This window comes from Mandrillus leucophaeus, unplaced genomic scaffold, assembly GCF_000951045.1.
Source record: "Mandrillus leucophaeus isolate KB7577 unplaced genomic scaffold, Mleu.le_1.0 Scaffold188, whole genome shotgun sequence".
Lineage (NCBI taxonomy): Eukaryota > Metazoa > Chordata > Mammalia > Primates > Cercopithecidae > Mandrillus > Mandrillus leucophaeus.
In genome coordinates, this window is record NW_012101898.1 from 1565037 (window position 1) to 1585196 (window position 20160).

A 20160-nucleotide genomic window follows, 5' to 3' on the forward strand; every position below is an offset into this window, starting at 1 on the left:
GATCCAAGTATTGGGTGTGTGGCCTCAATCCCACCACCTTACCCATGGCAGATGTTTAGGCCATGTGGACTCACAGGTATTTGTTTGAGAGCTTACAGACGAACTTCCTTACTAAAATACCATAGTTTGTAAGACTGTACCCTTTGATTTATATTTATATTACACTCAAGCTTTTTGGAGAAAAGTAAGAGAATCAGAATTGAGTAATTGGACGAAAATAACTTAAAGACCAAGAAACACATTTAAAAGGCTGAAGAAAATTCACATTTTAGAAACTGAGATAGATGTTAAAAAAAAAGTTTTCATTTAGAAAAATCACATTTTTGAATAAAAGTACCTACATAGCCAGAAAGAGTGACTCCACATCTTCCTCCACAGTTCAGTGGGAACGATTCATGCTACAGATGCTTTGATAATAAACTCTTTTTCATTAGCACTGTAGGGCTTTATGCATTATAAAAATATGGCCAATTTGTAAATGCCCAACAGCAGTCAAACACTGCCTTATGTGTCAACCGAGTTACTTGCCATTTGGAATAATACTTGGATTCAGCACAGAATACATATCAGAGTGATTCAGGATGGAATCACTTGCCACCCTTAGAATGAACCTGAAACACTAAAGACAAACTAATTCATTTGGGAAATAAAAATGTAATCACCCTCCCTTGCATCTGTTGCAACAATTCAATCTGCAGTGAAACTTACACTTGCATCAAGTGTGTGGAGTGTTATCACTGCCATTCCTTTTATAATCTTCTATACAAAAAACAGTCATAATATATTCTTTCATTTTGAATTTTTTTATACCGAGAAACTGATCTTAGTAGGATTTGTGACAAAGAAGTATGCAATCACTCAACAAATATTATCCCAAGAGTAGGAACACATAGAAATCAAATAATGCAAGGAAATAACTGAAAAGCTTCACTGTGATTATCTCTGAAATTGTTTTTTTCTTTATTCTTTACAGTGTATTCTACATTTTCTAAATGAAGATGCCTAATTTTCATCATTGAAAACACAAATATTATTAACTTTTAAAAGACAGGGGTAAAACAAGATATGACTGTCGATGCATTTAAGATAATATGAAAGTTCATGTGCATCTTGGAAATGAAAATGTAAGACTTCTTCCAGAAATTCCCTGAATTCAGATCCAAGTACCTTCTGATGCTCCATAACCACAAATTGCCTAAAGAAAGGCTTCTCTTTTGCAGCACAATGAACTTCCTTTATCAAAGAGTACAAAGAATCTTTAATTGAATGCAATTTCAGGAACATAAAGTATCACTAGTATAAAGTGAAACCATCCAATAAATGGCTCCACAATGCCTAGTGCTATGAGAAAAAAAATTGAGTATCATTATATTTTTTCACAACTCATATTTTTAAACCATTACTGATTTCTGAAACATACACCTGTTATCTAAACTTACTCTTGCTAAGTCGAGTTTTGCCAAACAGGAATCTGAGGGCTGGGTTATTTTTAAAGTTTTATATCTGACTCATACTCCCTCTCAAACTTTCTGAGCCTAATCCCATGAAATTTCCCAGGTGAAATTCCTATTCTCTTCCTCAGGTAGTGTCTGCCTGAAAGGCATATGCACACGTATGTGAAACCCATGAGGGCTCTCAGAGTTTCCCTAGGGCTGTGTGCTCACCACCTTGCCTGTTAAGGGGACAATAACTTTTTGTGGGTTATTTTAGCTCATGTCCCCAACAGCTGAAAGGGGTAGAAATTGTTACATCATCTTTACAGATGAGAAAATTAGGCTTTAAAACTGGCTTAGAGTCACTTAGGTAAGGGCCAGCCTCTTTTTTTCTGTTATTTATTTATCAAATGTCTATAATGTATTACACACTTCTCTAGAATAGAAAACTACAGCCCATGCTCCTGGGGTCACCCAACGTTTGGAACATACTTATGATAAAAATATAAAAGGTTGTTATTTGGAATTCAAATTTAACTGGGCATCGTGGATTTTTATTTGCTAAGTCTGGCAATCCTATGTATTCATGCCCACCATGCCATACAGCACGCTAGGTTGACTCAGTGACCCATCCAGTCCTTCCCAGCAGACCATGTTGATATGCAATGGATGGAGACCTCCAGGAATGCTGGGATGAGGACTCCAGGGATATTGGGATGCAGATTCCAGGGGCCCTGGGATGGAAGCCACAAGACATATTGGGATGGAGACTCTAGGGACACTGGGATGGACACGCCAGGGACATTGGGGTGGAGGCTCCAGGGAAACTGGAAGACACTGAGATAGAGACTTCCAGGGATGCTGAGATGGAAACCATCAGAGATACTGGACAGAGACCTCTAGGGATACTGAGAGAGAGACACTCCACTGACACTGGAATCGAGAACTCCAGGGACTCTGGTATGGAGACCTCCTGGGACAGGTACCCCTTGAAAATAATTCCCAGCTGCTATCTACAGCCAGAACAGGAGCATAAGACATCTCTTCACAATACCCTAATGTGCTCTGTGGCTTCTCACATCCCTTAGGAAAATCTTGAGTCACTGACCAAAAGCCAACCACTTGCAGAATGATGTGCTGGTCTGTTCACACAGCACCCAGGACCTCCAGAGACAACAGAGAATCTCCTGAGTCAAAGTCATAGAAAAACCTTTTCCAAAGTTCCTTAGAGATGAATGAGGGATGCAAGACTCAAAACTCTAGTTGGGGTCACACATGTACCCGCTCCCCTGGTAAAGGGTCTGTTCCCTTGGCTCAGAGTGAAAGCTCATTTTCCCTCAGGGTGAGCTTTGGTGTATACAGCCTGCCACTGGCTCACACTCTTGCCAAATGTAGGTATCTGGGATAAGCTGTTATAATCCCAATCCCCTTTTCCCTAAGTGTTCACCCAGATGCAGAGGGGAACACTTACAAATTCAACTCTGGAAATAAATGTGTTGAATCAACAGGTATCTTTGAGCTTCTAAGAGCAGGAAAAGTCTGGGCTATATTCTGGAGAAATAAAGAAAAGACAGGCACTTCCCTTGCCTTCTGGTAAGTCGCCATCTGATAAGGGTGACTTGTCAAGAAATAATGCAATATCCTACAATAAGTGCAGTTAAAAGGAAAAAAAAAAGTAGATGTCAGGTATGTTACTAGGGTCATACAGGACAGAGAATGTGGCAGCTCAGGACTGATGGTGAACCCTTCAGCCAGGTCCTTACTACAGTGGAAGTTTACCAAGCAGATAATTTGGGGTGGGGGTGGGTGGTAGCCAGTATTCCAGGAAATGAGAAAGAGGTCAGAAGGGAAAAAGCCCAGAAGTAAGAAAGCATATTCCATAACTGTAGGCAGAATAAGTAATTCCACATGTCTGGACCATGTGAGAATGAAAACAGGCAAGTCTGGAAGGGAGGTGGGAATGCAAGGCAGAAGGGCTGGCGTACCTCACCAGGGAGACAGCACAGATCCAATGGGAGCTACTGAAGGTGGGCATTTTTAAAAGATGATGTTGGCTGTGGTATGCAGAAGGAGGATAACCTCTGAAGGCCAGGAGACTGATTTACCACCACTGCAAAACACAGGCCAAACTCCAAGTGATGAAATTTGATGGAAGTGAGCATCAGAAATCCCCCAGTATTGCTACTGGACTAAAGTAAGGAAGAGAACACCAAGTAGCCTTGTCCAATCCATATTCACCGCACCTCACAAACGTCAGAAGAGGCGAAGGTAACTTGCTAGGTGCAATAAACTACGCCAACTTCTTCCTGCTCATGTAAAATTACAACCATTCATCACTTCAAGTGTTGAGTGGATGTACAAGGACACCTCAAGATCTGAGAGCAAAAGCAATGATCCTAGGAACTGTTCAATGTTTATCTAGAGTGCCCAGAGTATAAGCTAGATTTAGCTGCACTCGGGTTTATAGAGAGACTGCAAAACCTCTGTAGCTATGACAGGTATGCTTTATACTCTGGTACATTTGGATGAAAAATATAATGAACTCTCCACTGCCCAATGTGTCATCCTTAGATGCCAGAAGAACCCAATTCTACAAATGGACCCTTTATTCAACTTTAATAATATCAATTTTCGTAAAAGATGGCTATATAATCCCCAAATACGTAATTTGAATGCAAGGATTATGCAGGTTTTCTAAGGAAGTGATAGTGAAAACAGGGGAAAGAACTCAAATTTGTTTTGTGTGCCGGCAGCCCCATCGTCAAACTGGGATACAGATGTTGAGTAGATACAGGAACACGCACACCCTTAAGAGACAAAGATAAAAATAACTTCATTGAATCTCAATTTACTGGTATGTGGCCTAATCAAAGTGACAAAGAAAGGTGGTGGTGGGCCTTGGAGTACACATCAAGATCTCTGGATCTCTAGAATCCTATTGAAGAATATAGTGGGAAGTCAGGAACATGTTTTCGGGAGTCAAACTGCCTGGGTTTGGAACTCAGGTCCATCTTTTCTTAGGCATATACCCCTGGACAACTTATTTATCTACTTTCTTCCTCAGTTTCCTCATCTCTAGAACAGCAATGTTGATAGTACCTACCTCTTAGGTTTGAATGGAGGAACAAATGAGTTCATTCGTGTTAGAACAGTTACTGGCACAGGGTAAGGGCCCAGTCAATGCTTGCTCTAGAGGGCAGCCATCAACATCTTATTAGCAGTAGTATATTTTACGACACTCATACTGTATTTCATTCTTATAAGGAATAATATTGTTCAGCACTCTTCAGTTTTGTCAGGGAAGGTCACACGTAACTGCACAGATGTAAAATGAAGTCCAAAAATATCTGCGGTGGCAAAATACAGTATCTCTCACCTTGCTCCTACAACAAGTTCTTTCTGTCCTGGGTCAAAGGTTAACTGCGAGAAATCCACAGCATTCTTCGCTCTGAACTCCCGTAACCAGGGGCCAATTTCTAAATAGAAAAAAATAAATAAATAAAAAGATAAAAATGAATTATTTTTCCTCTGGGGACCACAGAGAGTGCACAGCAGGTAGCAGACGTTACCTTTCAGAGAAGATTCGGCGGTCCCTCTATGTCACCCTTCAGAGGCCACTGGAGGCTTCCCTCAGGATGCCCCATAAGCCGTAGTAGGAACTTGTAAAGCACAGAGGGCAATCACCCAGTAAAGAGCAAGCGAGGCATCAATGCTTGGTTGTGATTTACAAGCCAGATGCGCATTTTCCTTTTGGCTTTGGGCTGGGCAGAAACTAACACAGCATTCACATGATTCATCAGAGGAATACTGAAAGCACACAAGACCATTTCCTGTGCAACTTGACTCAACAGAGCTGCAGATTTTTAAATATTACAAAAGCCTCCTTAGGAGCAAGGACCAAGCACACAAGCACCATTTGCCTTCTTTCACATTAGATGTTCCATTTCTCTGTCCTTTGGGTTTCTATTTTGGTCCCATGATTAGACTTGTTAAACACATTCAGACCTTTCTAGATGAGAAATCCACAGTTACTTCTAGGCTTCATTTGCATTTTTTTTTCTGAGGGAAATCAGGAAATAGCCACACTATAGAGACAGATTTTCACAAGCACGGTTAACTCCTATTAGACAGCCTCCAGCCCAGAGTCCGATAATTATAAAATGACAGTATTTGAAGAGAGATAGGATGCTGCTTTAATGAGCCATTTTTGCAGCTTTCATTAGCTCATTTTTAACACTAAAAAATATTCAATGAGTTGCCCACCAATCATGGGATACCTTATCATTATCATTGACAATTAACCATGTCATCTGATTGTCTTTTTTTCTGGGATTTAGTATTTTGAATAACACCACCCTGACTAACCAGGCACATAACAACTGTCAAATCCATGAAGATGTTGGTTTGAGGAAAAAGTGTGTAACACAGGAAAGAATCTCCTCCAACAAACACTGATGGTAAACATGTCAGTGTTATGTTTTTAACGGGGGCATATGGAAATATGCCCCCCATTCCATATCATATCCTGTAGACATAGTTTTGTTGATGTGAATGAGAGGGACTATTTTTTCAGGAACAGTCCTGTATAATAAACATGTCTTTTCTCTACTAATAGTTATTGGGGGGAAGTGATATCATGTAAAGTTTATCTTCTTAAAGGAAACCAGGGGGGAGTCATATAGAGAGGGATTTGTAATGTGTATGATATCTTGAGTTTTTAAGGAGTTTTATATAAATTTCTACATTTTATAGGCAAATCAATTAAAACAAAATACAAAGAGCAAGGTATGTACAAGGCAATGGAACTATGAAAAGTTATTAATAAACAATCCTTCCAGGACTTTATAATTCAGTTAAAGAAACAGCACTAGTATCCTTAAACAGCATGTCTATCAATGCAAGTGTTTATAGGGGCTTGTGGGGTTACAGAAATTATTCTTATATGAAAAGAAGAGATGATTGAGAGCTGGGGTAAAACAAAAGGAAAGATTTGACCAGAGAGTGACAGGAAAGATGTCCTAGAGGGGCAGAGCAAGACAGAAACATGGGAGTCCATGGTGCTCCCTGTGGCCATAACTGGTATAACTCATTTTCATTCCATCAGTGTCTCCATTCCTGGGCAAGAGAGAACCCAATGGCTCTTGCATCTGCATTGCTCCCTGCAGTGCATGCAGCATACACAACAGCACCTTGAATGTGATAGGAAATAATAAATGTGTGAAATGAAGTAAGAACAAGTAAGTGAATTCAAGAGAGAAATAATAAAAAAGGAAAGGAAATAGGAAAAAGAGAAAAGAGAAAAGAAAAAGCAATAGCAACTTACGAAACTACTAGGACAGGAAACTGAAAGGTTTATTTAAATACAAACTGTAGAAAAATTCACTTTCACTTTAAAAGGTTTGGACTTCATTTCATATATGACAGCAACACTTTGAAAAGTTTTCAGGAAAACACTTGACCCACTCTAGCAGATGCCTTTGGAATATTAATGAGCCCTTGACAGAAAGGATGGTCTGCAAATAGTAGAGAATGGAAGGAAAAGTAGTATATTTTTTAAAAACCTAAAAACCGTACAATTAGGTATGGGCTTACAATTTAGGTATTGGCTTTGAAAATGAATAAAGGAGATGTGGGATCACTGATTAGAGATGAAGTCAAGGGAAACAAGTTAAAGAGAACAAAACAGTTTCCAAATTAAATGAAAAAGAAAACAGTGATGACTGAAAGACAGGTATCAGGAGTTTGAGGTGGCTTTAGAGAAAGATAACAACTTCAGGTACAACAATGGGAATGTTGCACATGAAAAATTTCCAATGGTAGGTTGGCCCACAGCCATTGTTAAACATTGCTAAGACCTAGAAATGTCCATAAAGATGTTCTAGTTCAGGAGGTTCATCATTCAGATGGGAAACACATGACCAGGGAGCACTGCCAGGACCAGGCTCCAGAGTGAACATCAGGGGCTCTGTTCACCACAACTCACAGCCCCCAGAGCTGGGCTCACATCCAATCTTCAAACCACGTGAGGGAAGAACAGAGGGCCAAGGGCTGACCTTCCTGCTAGGGGAGTGAAGAGATGAGCCTCTAAGAGGAAAGAAGACTGTGAAAGACAGAAGAAAATCAGGTTACTCATTTCCCATGCATTCATCTTTCTTTTTAGTTAGAAGACTGGAAAGAAAGTGGCCAATGGGAACCAGGCTAAAGAGACATAGTGAGGTTTTGGTCCCTATACCGAACAACAGGAAGACAGTTATGCTACTTCCTAAAATACCCTGAAGTAATAAAAGAAGTCATGCACAGAGGAAAAAATGAGTTAACAGCATAGGGTTCTGTCAATATTGTTCGAGTTTCCTTATTTGAAATTCTAATGAACTTTCCCAATAGAACTGTGTATTTTTATGGTTAACACAGATCAAAGTTGAGTAATCTGCATATTCTCTTCTTTTTGACTTTCCTGCAGAAGGTTGGCCATCTTAACTTTGCATATTACGTTGGCTTCTATCTCACTGATACCATGAGAACCTTGTGAGAAAGTCTCTGCACCAACTCACCTCTTGAGCTAAAAAGAAGCCCGAGCCAATAACTATCCTCCCAACTTTCCCAACAGATCAGAGAAAAGGCACTCGATCCTCTTTTCAAAGACCAGTTGCTCTCATCTCTTCTTTCCTCTTTAATCGCTTCTCTAAATTACCTAGGCTTTCCTCTCAAATCTCCAATGTTACCTAGTCCCTTTCCCTCTGCCTATATGTACATCCTGTCCTATTTTTAAAAACATTATATATTTTTATTACACTCCCATGTTATTACAGCTTCAAAAACCCAAATAAAATGCATAATAAACTTCCAAGTACAATATAGCAATATATCAAAAAAAAATCACACACATACAGACACACACACACACACACACACACACATATACACATACACATACACACATACACTATATTTCATATGGAATAGGGCTTATCCCAGAAACACAAGGATGGCTCAACAATCTTAATAACAGAAAACCTATTACTACAATTCATCATCACAATAACAGATTTCAATAGTAGCAGGAAAACATTGTCAATACAGCTTTCTAAGGAATCAGAAAATGGACAGTTTTGGAAACAGAAGAGCTAAAAGAGTTCAGGGCAATTGGTCACAAGCTACATGCCAGAGGAAGGTTGGGGAGAGTGAGGGAGCAGGAGGGGGTCCACAGCAAGTGGTGAATTGAGGGGATACAATTTTCAGTAACGTTAAGATGCTCATTGCCCCCAAACAGTGATTTTACCTTTTTCCTCCTATCCCTATTTTCTGATATTGCTGAAATAACCATATGATGAAATGGAGCTTAAATATGGCAGTCAATATGACTATATATATATACACATATATACATGGAAGTTAAGTTATAACACAAAATTTATAAATTTCAACTGAATACTGGATAGATAATTTATAATACTTGACATTAACTATCCTAGATAATCCAATTTTTACACAAACCTTTCCATGATTGTTGAAATATGGTCTCCAGCAATGATTTTTTTATTGCAAAATTACGTGCATTGATTCATATTTGCCTTCTCTTACAGCTACATAAGCTCCCATGTGACTGGTGTGTCAATATTTTATCAAAAGTATAATTCCATTTTTTTAAATAATACAGCCTTACAACTTCAAGAAACGATTTCTTTTATGAACAAGTCAGTATTAATACATTTGTTCCAAAATATTTGACAAATATAAACTAGAGATAAGCTGAATAGATTCAAGTTCATGTCCCTTCCAAAAAATAAGAAAAAAAATCAAAGAAAAAAGAAATGCAAAGAAAAAGAAAGGGAAAAAGGGTAAAAGCTACTATTTTGAAAAACCAGACACTAAAGATAGCCAAGGTAATGATGTTTGTAAGCCAAAAAACAACAACAACAAACAAACAATAAAGAACAGCTCTTGTGGAAGGCATGACAGTCATTCCAAAATCTGATTGAGAGCCACTCCACATGCTAACGCCTGCAGCACCAACTGTCCAGAAACCAATCTGATTTGTTAGCAAACACTGACCAAGGAAACCTCCCAGGTACACTCAGGGCTGGCTCCGGATACCTCTTTCATTCCTCACACCTTCAAACTTTGGTTAATTAAGGGGCTGAGAAAGCAGGATTTCAAAAGCTATATGGGTGACTTGAAATCCACATTGGAAACTAAGATGCAAGTCAAACTAGGTGGGGCCAAGACACGGTGAGTAAAGATTGTTGAAAAGCACAGAGAGCAACATACATAACACACGCAAGTACAGTATGTAGAAATACAACTGCATATCACAGCCTGCTTTTATTTATCATGTAGTTATGTAACTGATTTAATCTGCATCTCTGCATCATGAAAATAATAATGCTAACAATATGATTATCAGCAAAACAGCTCAAAAATAGCTAACATGTAAATAGTAGGTTCTATCTTATGTACTTTATAAGTAATAATTCCTGTCTTTCTCACACCTGCCTTATCATAGGTGAAGAAACTGAAGCACAGTAAGGGTGAGTGTTACCAAGATCAATAGCTGGTAAGATACAAACCCAACCAGCCTAGTGTTTGTGCTTCTAGTCAGTATGCTATATTATTAAACTTCAGCAAATATAAAATTTAGTTTCCTATACAGTATATTTGGAAAATTACAGGAAGAAAGAAAACTTGACAGCCTCTCCACTTTGAAAGTTACTCTGTTCCCACTGATAGACTATTAAGCAAATCACTACTCACTCAGTTTCCAACTATGGACTAGAGAAAAATGAAATACAACAGGAAGCTGGGTCTCTCAAAACCAGCTACTACTTTAACCTGTGAATAAAACATCCATTGTTTTTGCCCATGTTAATAAGGGTGATGATCTACACAAAAACCATTCATCATTTTTATTACCCAAGTGTCTTCATGGAAGTATGGAGGGAAAAAAATGACAACCATGTGCTGATCTGCTTCACTGAAGTGAAGAACATTCTGAAACCAGAACATAGGAATGATACAAGCAGTGTGGAATGCTTGCGTTTCTAAGCAGTCTAAATCACTCAACTCCAATATGGCAGAAGCAGGGTGAGGACCAGGTACTGCCCTGAAAATGGAAGAGCTGGGTCTTCACCTCCTCAACATGGGCACTTTCTGTGGGCAGTACAGGAAAAGAAGTGCAGGGCATATTCTCCGTGGAAGAATTCTGGAAGTTCTTTTTTCTGACCTCTTCCTGAAGTGGTAAAAAGAGCCATCCTACCTCAAAGGTAGGTATCTATTACGCTTTAAAGTTGACATGCTTCTCCCTTCTATGGACTTCACTTTTGGTTTCAGCGCATTACATAAACCATCCTATCAATGAAATCTGAGCCACAACTATGATAGAAAACAAGGGAGTGGAATGTTTAAAAGCCAATACAAGTAAAAGAAGAGCACGGCAGGTCTGTGCTGGTGTACAATGCTGTGTCTTGCCTGCTACCATTTCCTTCCCTTTCCTTTGCAGTCTGCATTACCAGGCCCTGTTACTCCAGCAACCACTCAGAACAAGGTAAGCTCACTTTGGGCAATAAATCAGCAGCAACCCCATGCCATGTGTATCCCCAAAATAAGATACATCAGGCCTTCAGTCAACTTGGTTCTCTCTGAAATCTTTTCAGTGATTATCATAGCTTTCAGTTCCAAAGCTTCACACACTTGTCTGGTGCCAGTGTGTGAATGCAAAACACTTCGTAAGGGAGGAAACATGCACATTCATAGATGTTTAAAATATGCTGGTGAAAAACACACATATCAGAATAACCAACATCTCTTACTTATACTTTTTTATTTACTAACTATATTTTCAGTACTGACTTGGTATCAGGAATTGCGTGAGATACTTTTACATATTACCTATTTTTATGTCTATAATCTTGTGAAGCTACAGCTATCATTTTTGTTATAAACTTTTTTAAACCCCTGAGATTTTGAGAAGTTAAATATCCAAACATGACATAAGGTTTAAGTAGCTAAACTGGAATTTAAATGCAGAATAAGACTAAGGCAATATTTCTATAAGATACAAATTAAAAATCAATTTTCCAAGAAATGTATAAAGAGAATGACTCCTTACTGCCTAGTGACATATAAGCACGGTTTAATTTATCAAAAATGGTAGTTGTACCCACCAAAGGAGAGCAAAATTAGAAAGAAGGGAAGCTGGTAATTTCCAGATAGGAGACAGGAATGTTCCAGCCTGGCTGCCTACTGGGTAGGGCACAAGTGAAGAAGGAGTACCCCAGAGAAAAACAGAAAGAAACCAGGGCACACCCCAGGCAGGCAGTAAGAAGTCTAGGGTGAAGAAGATCTCAATAGTGGAGGATTTTCCTCCCTCAATAGTTTTTCCAAGACAAGTCCTATTTACATCAGCAAGTTCCAAAATGTACATATATGCTAAACCTTACTTTTGCTTTGTAGAAAGGTTGGAAAATATGAGACCAATTTTTTTTTTCTCCAAATAGATGAGCCTCTACTATTTTCAGTATAACTCCTATTGAGGGCTTAGTTGAATCAAAGCAGCTTACAGCAGGACATGACATTAGCTGCCCTGCAGTCCAGCCCTTGACTTTATAGTTGAGGGCAGATGTGTTACACCACCTGCCCAAGGCTATGCATGTGCAGTGAGCTGGAAAATCCCAGTTCCTAAGATTTCTTTGCTGGTCTATTTTCTTCCCCATCACAGCACTAGTAGAATATCTAAGTAGAAATATGATGGCTGAACCTTACCTAACAGGGGTGTTTAGATCCTGAGATTTGACAGGTATTTATGGTATGGCCTGAAAATCATGCAAACAATTGAAAACATGACGTAAACCTACCCCTGTTTCAGAAAGGCAGTGCATTTCAATTGGTTACGAGATGGTCATTGTTTCTAGTGGAATTCTGCTTCCTAACATTTCTCTTAAAATACTCTGGAAAAATATCAAACACGTTTCTTTAGTTGTTCTATATTATCCTGCGACCATCTAACTTGAAGAAATGACGGGCCTGGAAAGTCACATGGGAGTCCCTTCCAGATATGAAGTTTGTCCACCACCTGCCCTGTCAGCCTTGGTCACCAGCCACCTGCCCCATGCAGGCCCCTGCTCCTGCCCTCACTGGAACAGCGCATGCATTCTTTCCTACCATTTCACAGATTGGTGGTTAGTATTTAATGCTGATTTACATTATGGATACATTTTATAACATGGATTCCAGGACATTAAAAAAAAAAAAAAAGTGGTCTCTACCAGGCTGACCACATTATCTAAGCACATGAACATTTCTAAATGATAGTACTTTAAAGGACCAAAATTATATATATCTATAGTTATCAATATATCTAGGTCCCAAGGCCATCACACTCAGCAAGCATCCTCCTTCAAACTACCGAGTATAAGAACACGAATGCTCTTGCGGACTGCACAAACTTAGTGACTTAGATTAAGCTTTCCAAATGCGGATTATAGTCATATTGTATCTAGATATACTGTGTATATGATTATACACAATACATATACTGTGTATTGTAATGCATATATTGTGTATACATATATAGTGTATATGTATACACATGTACTTATTCCTATATATGTGTATACATACAGACACATAAATACATGATAGGGACAGAAGGCAGAGAAATTCTAGATGGACATGTAAGGGTCCCTGGAGAAGCCCCACCCTCAAGCTGAAAAGCCTGAGACTGCAGCCCAAAGTGAGAGCTTATATTGTTTTTCCACTTGAATGTTACCTTTTCCTAAAGCACCCATGGCCCCACCCCACCCCGTTCTATGGCTATAAAGACCCCAGACTCAACTGGCAGAGAGGAGAAGCTGCTGGACATTGCAGACCATGGCTGGATATTGGACAGAAATTGGCTTGACTTCAGAGGGACAGCTTGATAGCGTAACTTTGAAGAATCTGGCCAGAGATGGCTGGACTCCAGGGGAAGATTACCTTCCTGCCCCATCCTGCCCCCTGGAAAGGGGATGCCCTTTCCATCTCCCCTTCCGCTGAGACCCACTTTCATTGGCATTTACCACCATTTACCTCCACATTTACCACCTTTCAGTTCGTTCATGTAACCTCATTTTTCCTGGACACCAGACAAGAGCTTGGGAGTCATGAGTGCAGACACAAAAGGGCCCACTGAGCTGTTAACACTTAAGCTATCTGCAGGCAGCAGCGCTAAAAGAGCACTGTAATACGTCCCCTGGGGTTTCAGGGGTCATGAGTTCTCTGCTAGATGTTGGTGCGGGGCCCACAGGGAGTTGGCTCCTGCCAATATCCAACATTGCTCACCCTGGCTCCGGCATCTGCTCACCTGTGTGCTCCCTCCAGCATGGGGTGGAACACAGAGGGTCTGAGTGAGTGGAACTCACCCCTGCCAGTGCCACAGTGGCCAGCTGGTTCCAGCATGTGTGCACTCCAGCTCCCACCTTGTTTGCACACTCCCTCTCACAAGAGTTGAGAGTTGAGGGCTGAGTAAAGGAGGCACCCTTATCGCAAGTCCTGGGAAGTGTCAGGGAAATATCTTGCTTCATACATACATAGATATATAAACACAGGCATCAATGTAGTCATTCATACATATGTGTGTGTGTATATATATGTATTTGCCTAAGTGTATTTAAATAGATATTATAGACACTTATAGACTATAGTAGAGAGAAAAAAATTATCCCAAAAAATTTCTATATGAAATGAGTATGTCCCATTTATAGAACTTTTAAAAAATAAAAATAATAATAACCAATTAGAGAAATTAAAACATTTCATATCACGAAAAAGACCCCAAATAGCAAGAAGCATAAAGCATCTTTCATTTGCATTTTCATTCGTAAATATGACACTTAAAACACAGCATTTTAAAAATGCAAGCAATGCTTTTTCAAATCTTTTTTGGTTTCTATTGCCGTCTGTTTAAAGCGAGTCAGGTGTCCTACCAAGTCTTCATATGACTTTGTTGCATGAACACATAGTATACCTAATCCATTTTTCACATGTTCATTGTAGAAAAATATTCACAAACTACAACTTTTGCAAAAGGTCTACACTCTGGGTTTGGATTCTTGTGAAGTTCACTGTTTCATCTTGGGCAGCCTTCCTGGTGGATGTCTCAGAAACCAAAAAGCTGTGATAGCTCCTTTTTACTCGATGAGCTCCTGATTGGGTCTCCCTTCAAACACCATTTGGAAACTGCAAGTCTCTTGTCACACATTTTTTTTTTTTTTTTAACATCCTGGAATCTATGGCATAAAATGTGTCCATAATGTAAATCAGCATTAAATACTAACCACTAATCTGTGATTGTAGGAAAGAATGTGTACACTGATTCAGTGAGGGCAGGAGCAGGAACCTGCATGGGGAGGCAGCCGGTGGCCAAGGCTGCTGGGGCAGGCGGCCAACAGGCTTCATGTCCAGAAGGGACTCCCGTGTGACTTTCCAGTCCTACCATTTCTCTAAGCTAGATTGTCACAAGATAGTACTTAACAACTAAACATATTTTTCCTGGGTATTTTGAGAGAAATCTTAGGAAGCAAAATTTCACTGGAACCAATTATTATCTCGTAACCAATTCAAATGCACTACCTTTCTGAAACAGGGGTGGGATTAATGCATTCCACTGTCACCCCATGTTTTCAATTCTTTGCATGATTTTCAGGCCATACCACAAATACCTGTCAAATCTCAGGATCTAAATGCCAGTGTTAGGTGAGGCTCTGGCTATTCTGACCCGAGGAGTTCTGAGTCATTCAAGGGTTGCCTCAGACCCACTTGGCAAGTGCAAAGAGACACTAGTAAAACGTTGTCAGCAATCTGGGTTCAAAATCTGTCTCATGGCCTAGAGTTGCCTTCCCTTTTGTTTATAACTTTTAAGATCTTTGTAAATTCCTATTTCATTAAACCGTCTGAAGCAATTAATTAGGATAAGAAACAAGCTGATAAGTGCCTGGGTTTTATTGCTAGATAACTCATAGAAGAAGCAATTTCTACTCATCCATCAGGAAAGACAGATTTTTTTTAAATTTATAAGATTATGCAAATTCATATATTATAACACAAACTAAGCTTGACCCTCAAATTCCTGATAACTTTGTCCTTCTTGCTATGAAGTTGGTACCCAGCCTGCCACTCCTTTAAACTTTACGTGGCTTCAAAGTACTTCGAGTCACCCATAGCAAACTGTATCCACTGTGGAAGGGTTTTAATTTTGACTCCTGACGTGCACCATATGATTTTAGGCTATACAATCTAATTGCAAAATCTCCATGTTGTGACAAAGAACAACAAAAAGTAATTTCCTTTAGATTTATAACTTTAGAATTACAAATGATGTTAATATGACTAAAATTACAAAAATGAACAAGTTCCATTCAATAGGCACTTAGATTATTCCAGAAGTGGCCAAAGTGCTGGCTGTGTAAACAGCGATAGCCAGAAGACTGACAGGTACAAAGAAAGCCATTCGCCACCAGATAACGACAGAGATTGCAGAGGAACGTGTCAGAGATTTCTTAGAGCTTTAGGGTGTGTGGTTTTAAAATATCCAGAATAGTTCTGCTACATATTCAGAATTTGCCAGACCTCAGCTTTAAGACAATAAATCATTTGCTTAAGGAAAATCTCTTTCTGTCACATCCTCACAATTCACACATAAGTTTCCTGTCTGCCTCTTCACTACTGGGAAATCTTTATGTTCTAATCTAAGTCACTACTTCTGCAGACCTTAGGATTCAAGGGAAGAAGAAAGCTATGGGAACTCAGGAGGCAAGACAGGGTTGTGCAAGGAAGTCTTCTTGCTTGAAGAGAGGTCTAATAAGTCCCAAGGTGGCCTCTTTGCCTCTTCGCCAAAGTACAGATTCTATCTATGCATCAGAACTAGAATATGTTTTCCAAGTCAGACCAAGGTTTTTCCAGGAACTTTAGGGTTAAGCATTAGGTGGATGTGCATCAAAAATACTGCGGCAGCACAGTCATTCATTGATGTAGTCAAGTAACACTTATTTATTGAGTACCTGTTACATGGAACAGTAGGTACTGCCTGGAATACAAAGTTATATAAGACAGACCTCTGCCTTCAAGGCATTTATAATTTAGCTAAGATGAGATACACACAAAAGAGAGTTAAACTGAAGAAGATAAATACTATCTGATCCCAGGGAAAAGCATAAAGATGATAAATGCTCTAAAGCAGCACCATCCAATGAAAATATAATGTAAGCTACACATGTAATTTTGTATGTCCCAGTAGCTATGTTAAAAAGCTGTTAAAAAGGGTTGGGTGCAGTGGCTCATGCCTGTAATCCCAGCATTTTGGGAGGTCAAGGCAGGCAGATCACTTGAGGTCAGGAGATCGAGACCATTCTGGCTAACACGGTAAATCCCCGTCCCCACTAAAAATACAAAAAATTAGTCAGGCATGGTGGCATGCACCTGTAATCCCAGCTACTCGGGAAGCTGAGGCAGAAGAATCACTTGAACCCAGGAGGCAGACGTTGCAGTGAGCTGAGATCATGCCACTGCACTCCAGCCCCGGGTGACAGAGCAAGACTCCGTCTCAAAAAAAAAAAAAAGCAAACCATGCTATCAAAATAAAATTCATTGAGATATTTTTGTGTGTATGTATTCTAAGTCTGAAATCCTTACACTTACTGCACATCTCAATTTGGACTGGCCACATTTCAAGTACTTTGAAGCCATACCTGGAGAGTGGCTACACGATTGGACAGCACATACCCAAGATAATAAGAACAGGCTTCCTTGGTAACATGGAAGTTTTGTTGGATGGAAAAACAAATTTACTTGTCTTCTCAGAACCAGCTGCCATGGAGGCCAGCACAACCTAATCAGGCACTGATTCCAACAAAACTACCCTCCATTTACCAAATATACTGATGAAAGTAACACGGTCCTTGGAATTTGATTGACTTGGGTTGGAATCTCACATGTAGAACTTTTTTCTGTGGAACCATATTCATCAGGTAGTTTAATAATGGGTTGATTCAGCACATCTGGAGTATTCAAGCCAAGCATGTTCCAAGATAATGTCTTGTCTTTGATTGGCTCCTGGGAAATAATATCTAAGCCCTTACAATATTCTGTCTGACAGGAGTGTCTCTCTCTCCCTTGACCTGAGATCTTTGAGCCATGCCAGATAGTTTACACTGACAATGCAGTTTACGGTGGGGACCTGTGGCCAGGCTGTATCTGGTTGACTTCAGGAAGGGCTGGAGGCTGAGTAACTAAGGTCAGTCACGCAAGTATTCCATGCCTTTGTGATCAACCCTCAATAAATCCCTGGAAACCAAGGCTACATTGTGTTCCTTTGGTTGGCAATATTCCATTCATTTTGCCAAATGTCATTTCTGGGAGAACACAGTGCTGTCCTTATGACTCCACTGGGAGAGAACAGTCTTTCCCGAGTTTTCCTGAGCTGAGGATTTATACACAGTCTTTCCTGAGCTTTGCCCCACATGCCTTTTATGGGTGCTAACTTTAATCTGCATCTATCCCGTCACTGTAATCAACCCTAACTGTAAGTATAAATGCTTTTCTGAGTTCTGTGAGTCCTTCTAGAGAATCGTTGAACCTGATAGTGGTATTGGACACCACCAACTCAAAGCTTCTCCCTCTTGTGATGATAAGCCCAGTAAACACAATGATAAAACCTATATAAATATCCCTGGACCAGATATGTTAGTTTGGAAGAGTCAGAAATATATAGAAATATATAGAGTGATTTCTATATATACTCTCTCACTTTATCAGGGCACTATGGTAATCTAGGAATTATCTAGGAAGAGATCCAGTTCCCTCCAATAGCATCAGAATCTCTTAGGCAGCCAGTCTGTAGCTTTTCCAAAGGGTAAATTCCTTCCTAGGATCAAGCTTGCAACTTCTTTACATGAGTTGTAATAGGCATGTGGCTATAAACCAGACAAATGCCACTCATGATCCAGTTCCCTCTAATAGTATCAGAATCTCTTAGGCAGCCAGTCTGTAGCTTTTCCCAAGGGTAAATTCCTTCCTAGGATCAAGCTTTATTTGAGTTGTAATAGGCATGTGGCTAGAAACTAGACAAACGCCACTCATGATACAATTAGTGTGTTTCATTGTTATCTTTCTTCACATATTTTATAGCCCCCGCCCTGTTTTTTTCAAAATTAACGTAAGAAGTTTCTTGCCTTATGTATTCTTACTCTCTCACAGAAACCAGTACATTACCAACAAATTAAGAAAAAATTAAAGATATTCCATTCCATTTTTCATTATTCTATTGAGCAATTAACACTGATATTCAATGAAGAAAGCCAAAATGCATTCTGCTTTGGATAAATATTTCAACAGAGTGGGATAGAAGAAAAGTCAGATCCCATGTCATGAGTGTCCCCAGTTCATTGTGAAAGACACAGGTGAAGACACATTCTTAGTCTGTGGTGTCCCCATAGACTTCCAGACATATGGACTAGCTAAAAACTTTTGGAAGCCAATCAAATCCCAAGTCTCAAAGCTGTACTCTACTTGCATTGGCTTTCTCTGTCTGCAAGGGTCTACAGACCAAGGCACTCTACCTTTGGCCTTCACTCTTTCTCAAGTTCCCTTGCTTTTCACTTCTCTCTCATCATTCATTCAAGGAGACCCCCTTAGCCTTGTCATAACACTGATTCTCATTTCTCCATGTTGATATCAGGATTCCGTCCTGCCTGAATTATCTTCCTATGTACTCCCTGTTTTTTCAAATTCTAATGAATATAACAGGTCGGGGGGGTACTTAAGAGTAGGGTATAAGTTTACTAATATCTGTCTTCTCATATCTAGTGAAATAGTCTTCAATGCATGTGTTAAATGGAAAATGGGTCATATCAAAGCAGCATGCAGTACTATATATCATCTGTATTCTTCCTTAATAACCTCCCTAACCTCCCTCCTTTCCAGGCCACCAGACACTGCCAATCTGATATATCTTTTTTTTTTTAATTTGTATTTATGTATCTATCTGTCTCTCTATCTATAATCTATCTATCTGGAGACCAGTTTATGGCACTGGCAAATTTTTGTATTTTTGGTAAAAACAGGGTTTCGCCATGTTGCCCAGGCTGGTCTCGAATTCCCAGGCCCAAGAGATCCACTGGCCTCTGCCTCCCAAAGTGCTGGGATTACAGGCGTGAGCCACCACACCTGGTCCAATTTGATATATCCTGACTAGCAATTGTGTTAAAGAAGCACTTATGAACTATATTCTATCATTCTTCTGATCATTTTACATGGGATTGTTTATATCTAAATAATATTGTGAATTTAGTGAAAGGTCATTTTTAACATTTACAAAATATAAGTATTAGTCTCTAGGCTCTAAAAGAGGGATTGGCAAACTATGATCTATGGGCTCAATCTGTCCCATCACCTGTTTTTGTTAATAAAGTTTTATCGGAACACAGCCATGCCCATTGTTTACATATGTTCTATGGCTGGATTTGTGCTACACTGGCAGAGTTGAGTTCACACTATTTGACCTGCAAAGGCCAAAATATTTACTATCTTACCTTTTCCAGAATAAAAGTATGCCAACCTCTGCTCTAGAAAATCATAGAGTAAAAGACTCAACAAATATGTATTACAGATAATTAAACATGCTAAGCATAGTGTTTTAGAAATGAAAGAAAGAAGAAAGAGAGAGAAAGAAAGAAAAGAAAGAGAAAGAAAAGAAAGA

General features: G+C 39.4%; 1 protein-coding gene across 1 annotated transcript in view; it reads right to left on the bottom strand.

Annotated features, from left to right (window-relative positions):
• The window catches only part of SEMA5A (sema domain, seven thrombospondin repeats (type 1 and type 1-like), transmembrane domain (TM) and short cytoplasmic domain, (semaphorin) 5A), a 372837-nt gene that overhangs the window by 319578 nt on the left and 33099 nt on the right, over positions 1-20160 (bottom strand). Inside the window, exon 3 of the mRNA XM_011978059.1 lies at positions 4810-4909. Within this exon, the coding sequence (XP_011833449.1) occupies positions 4810-4909 (100 nt within the window). The remainder of the gene's footprint in view (positions 1-4809; positions 4910-20160) is intronic.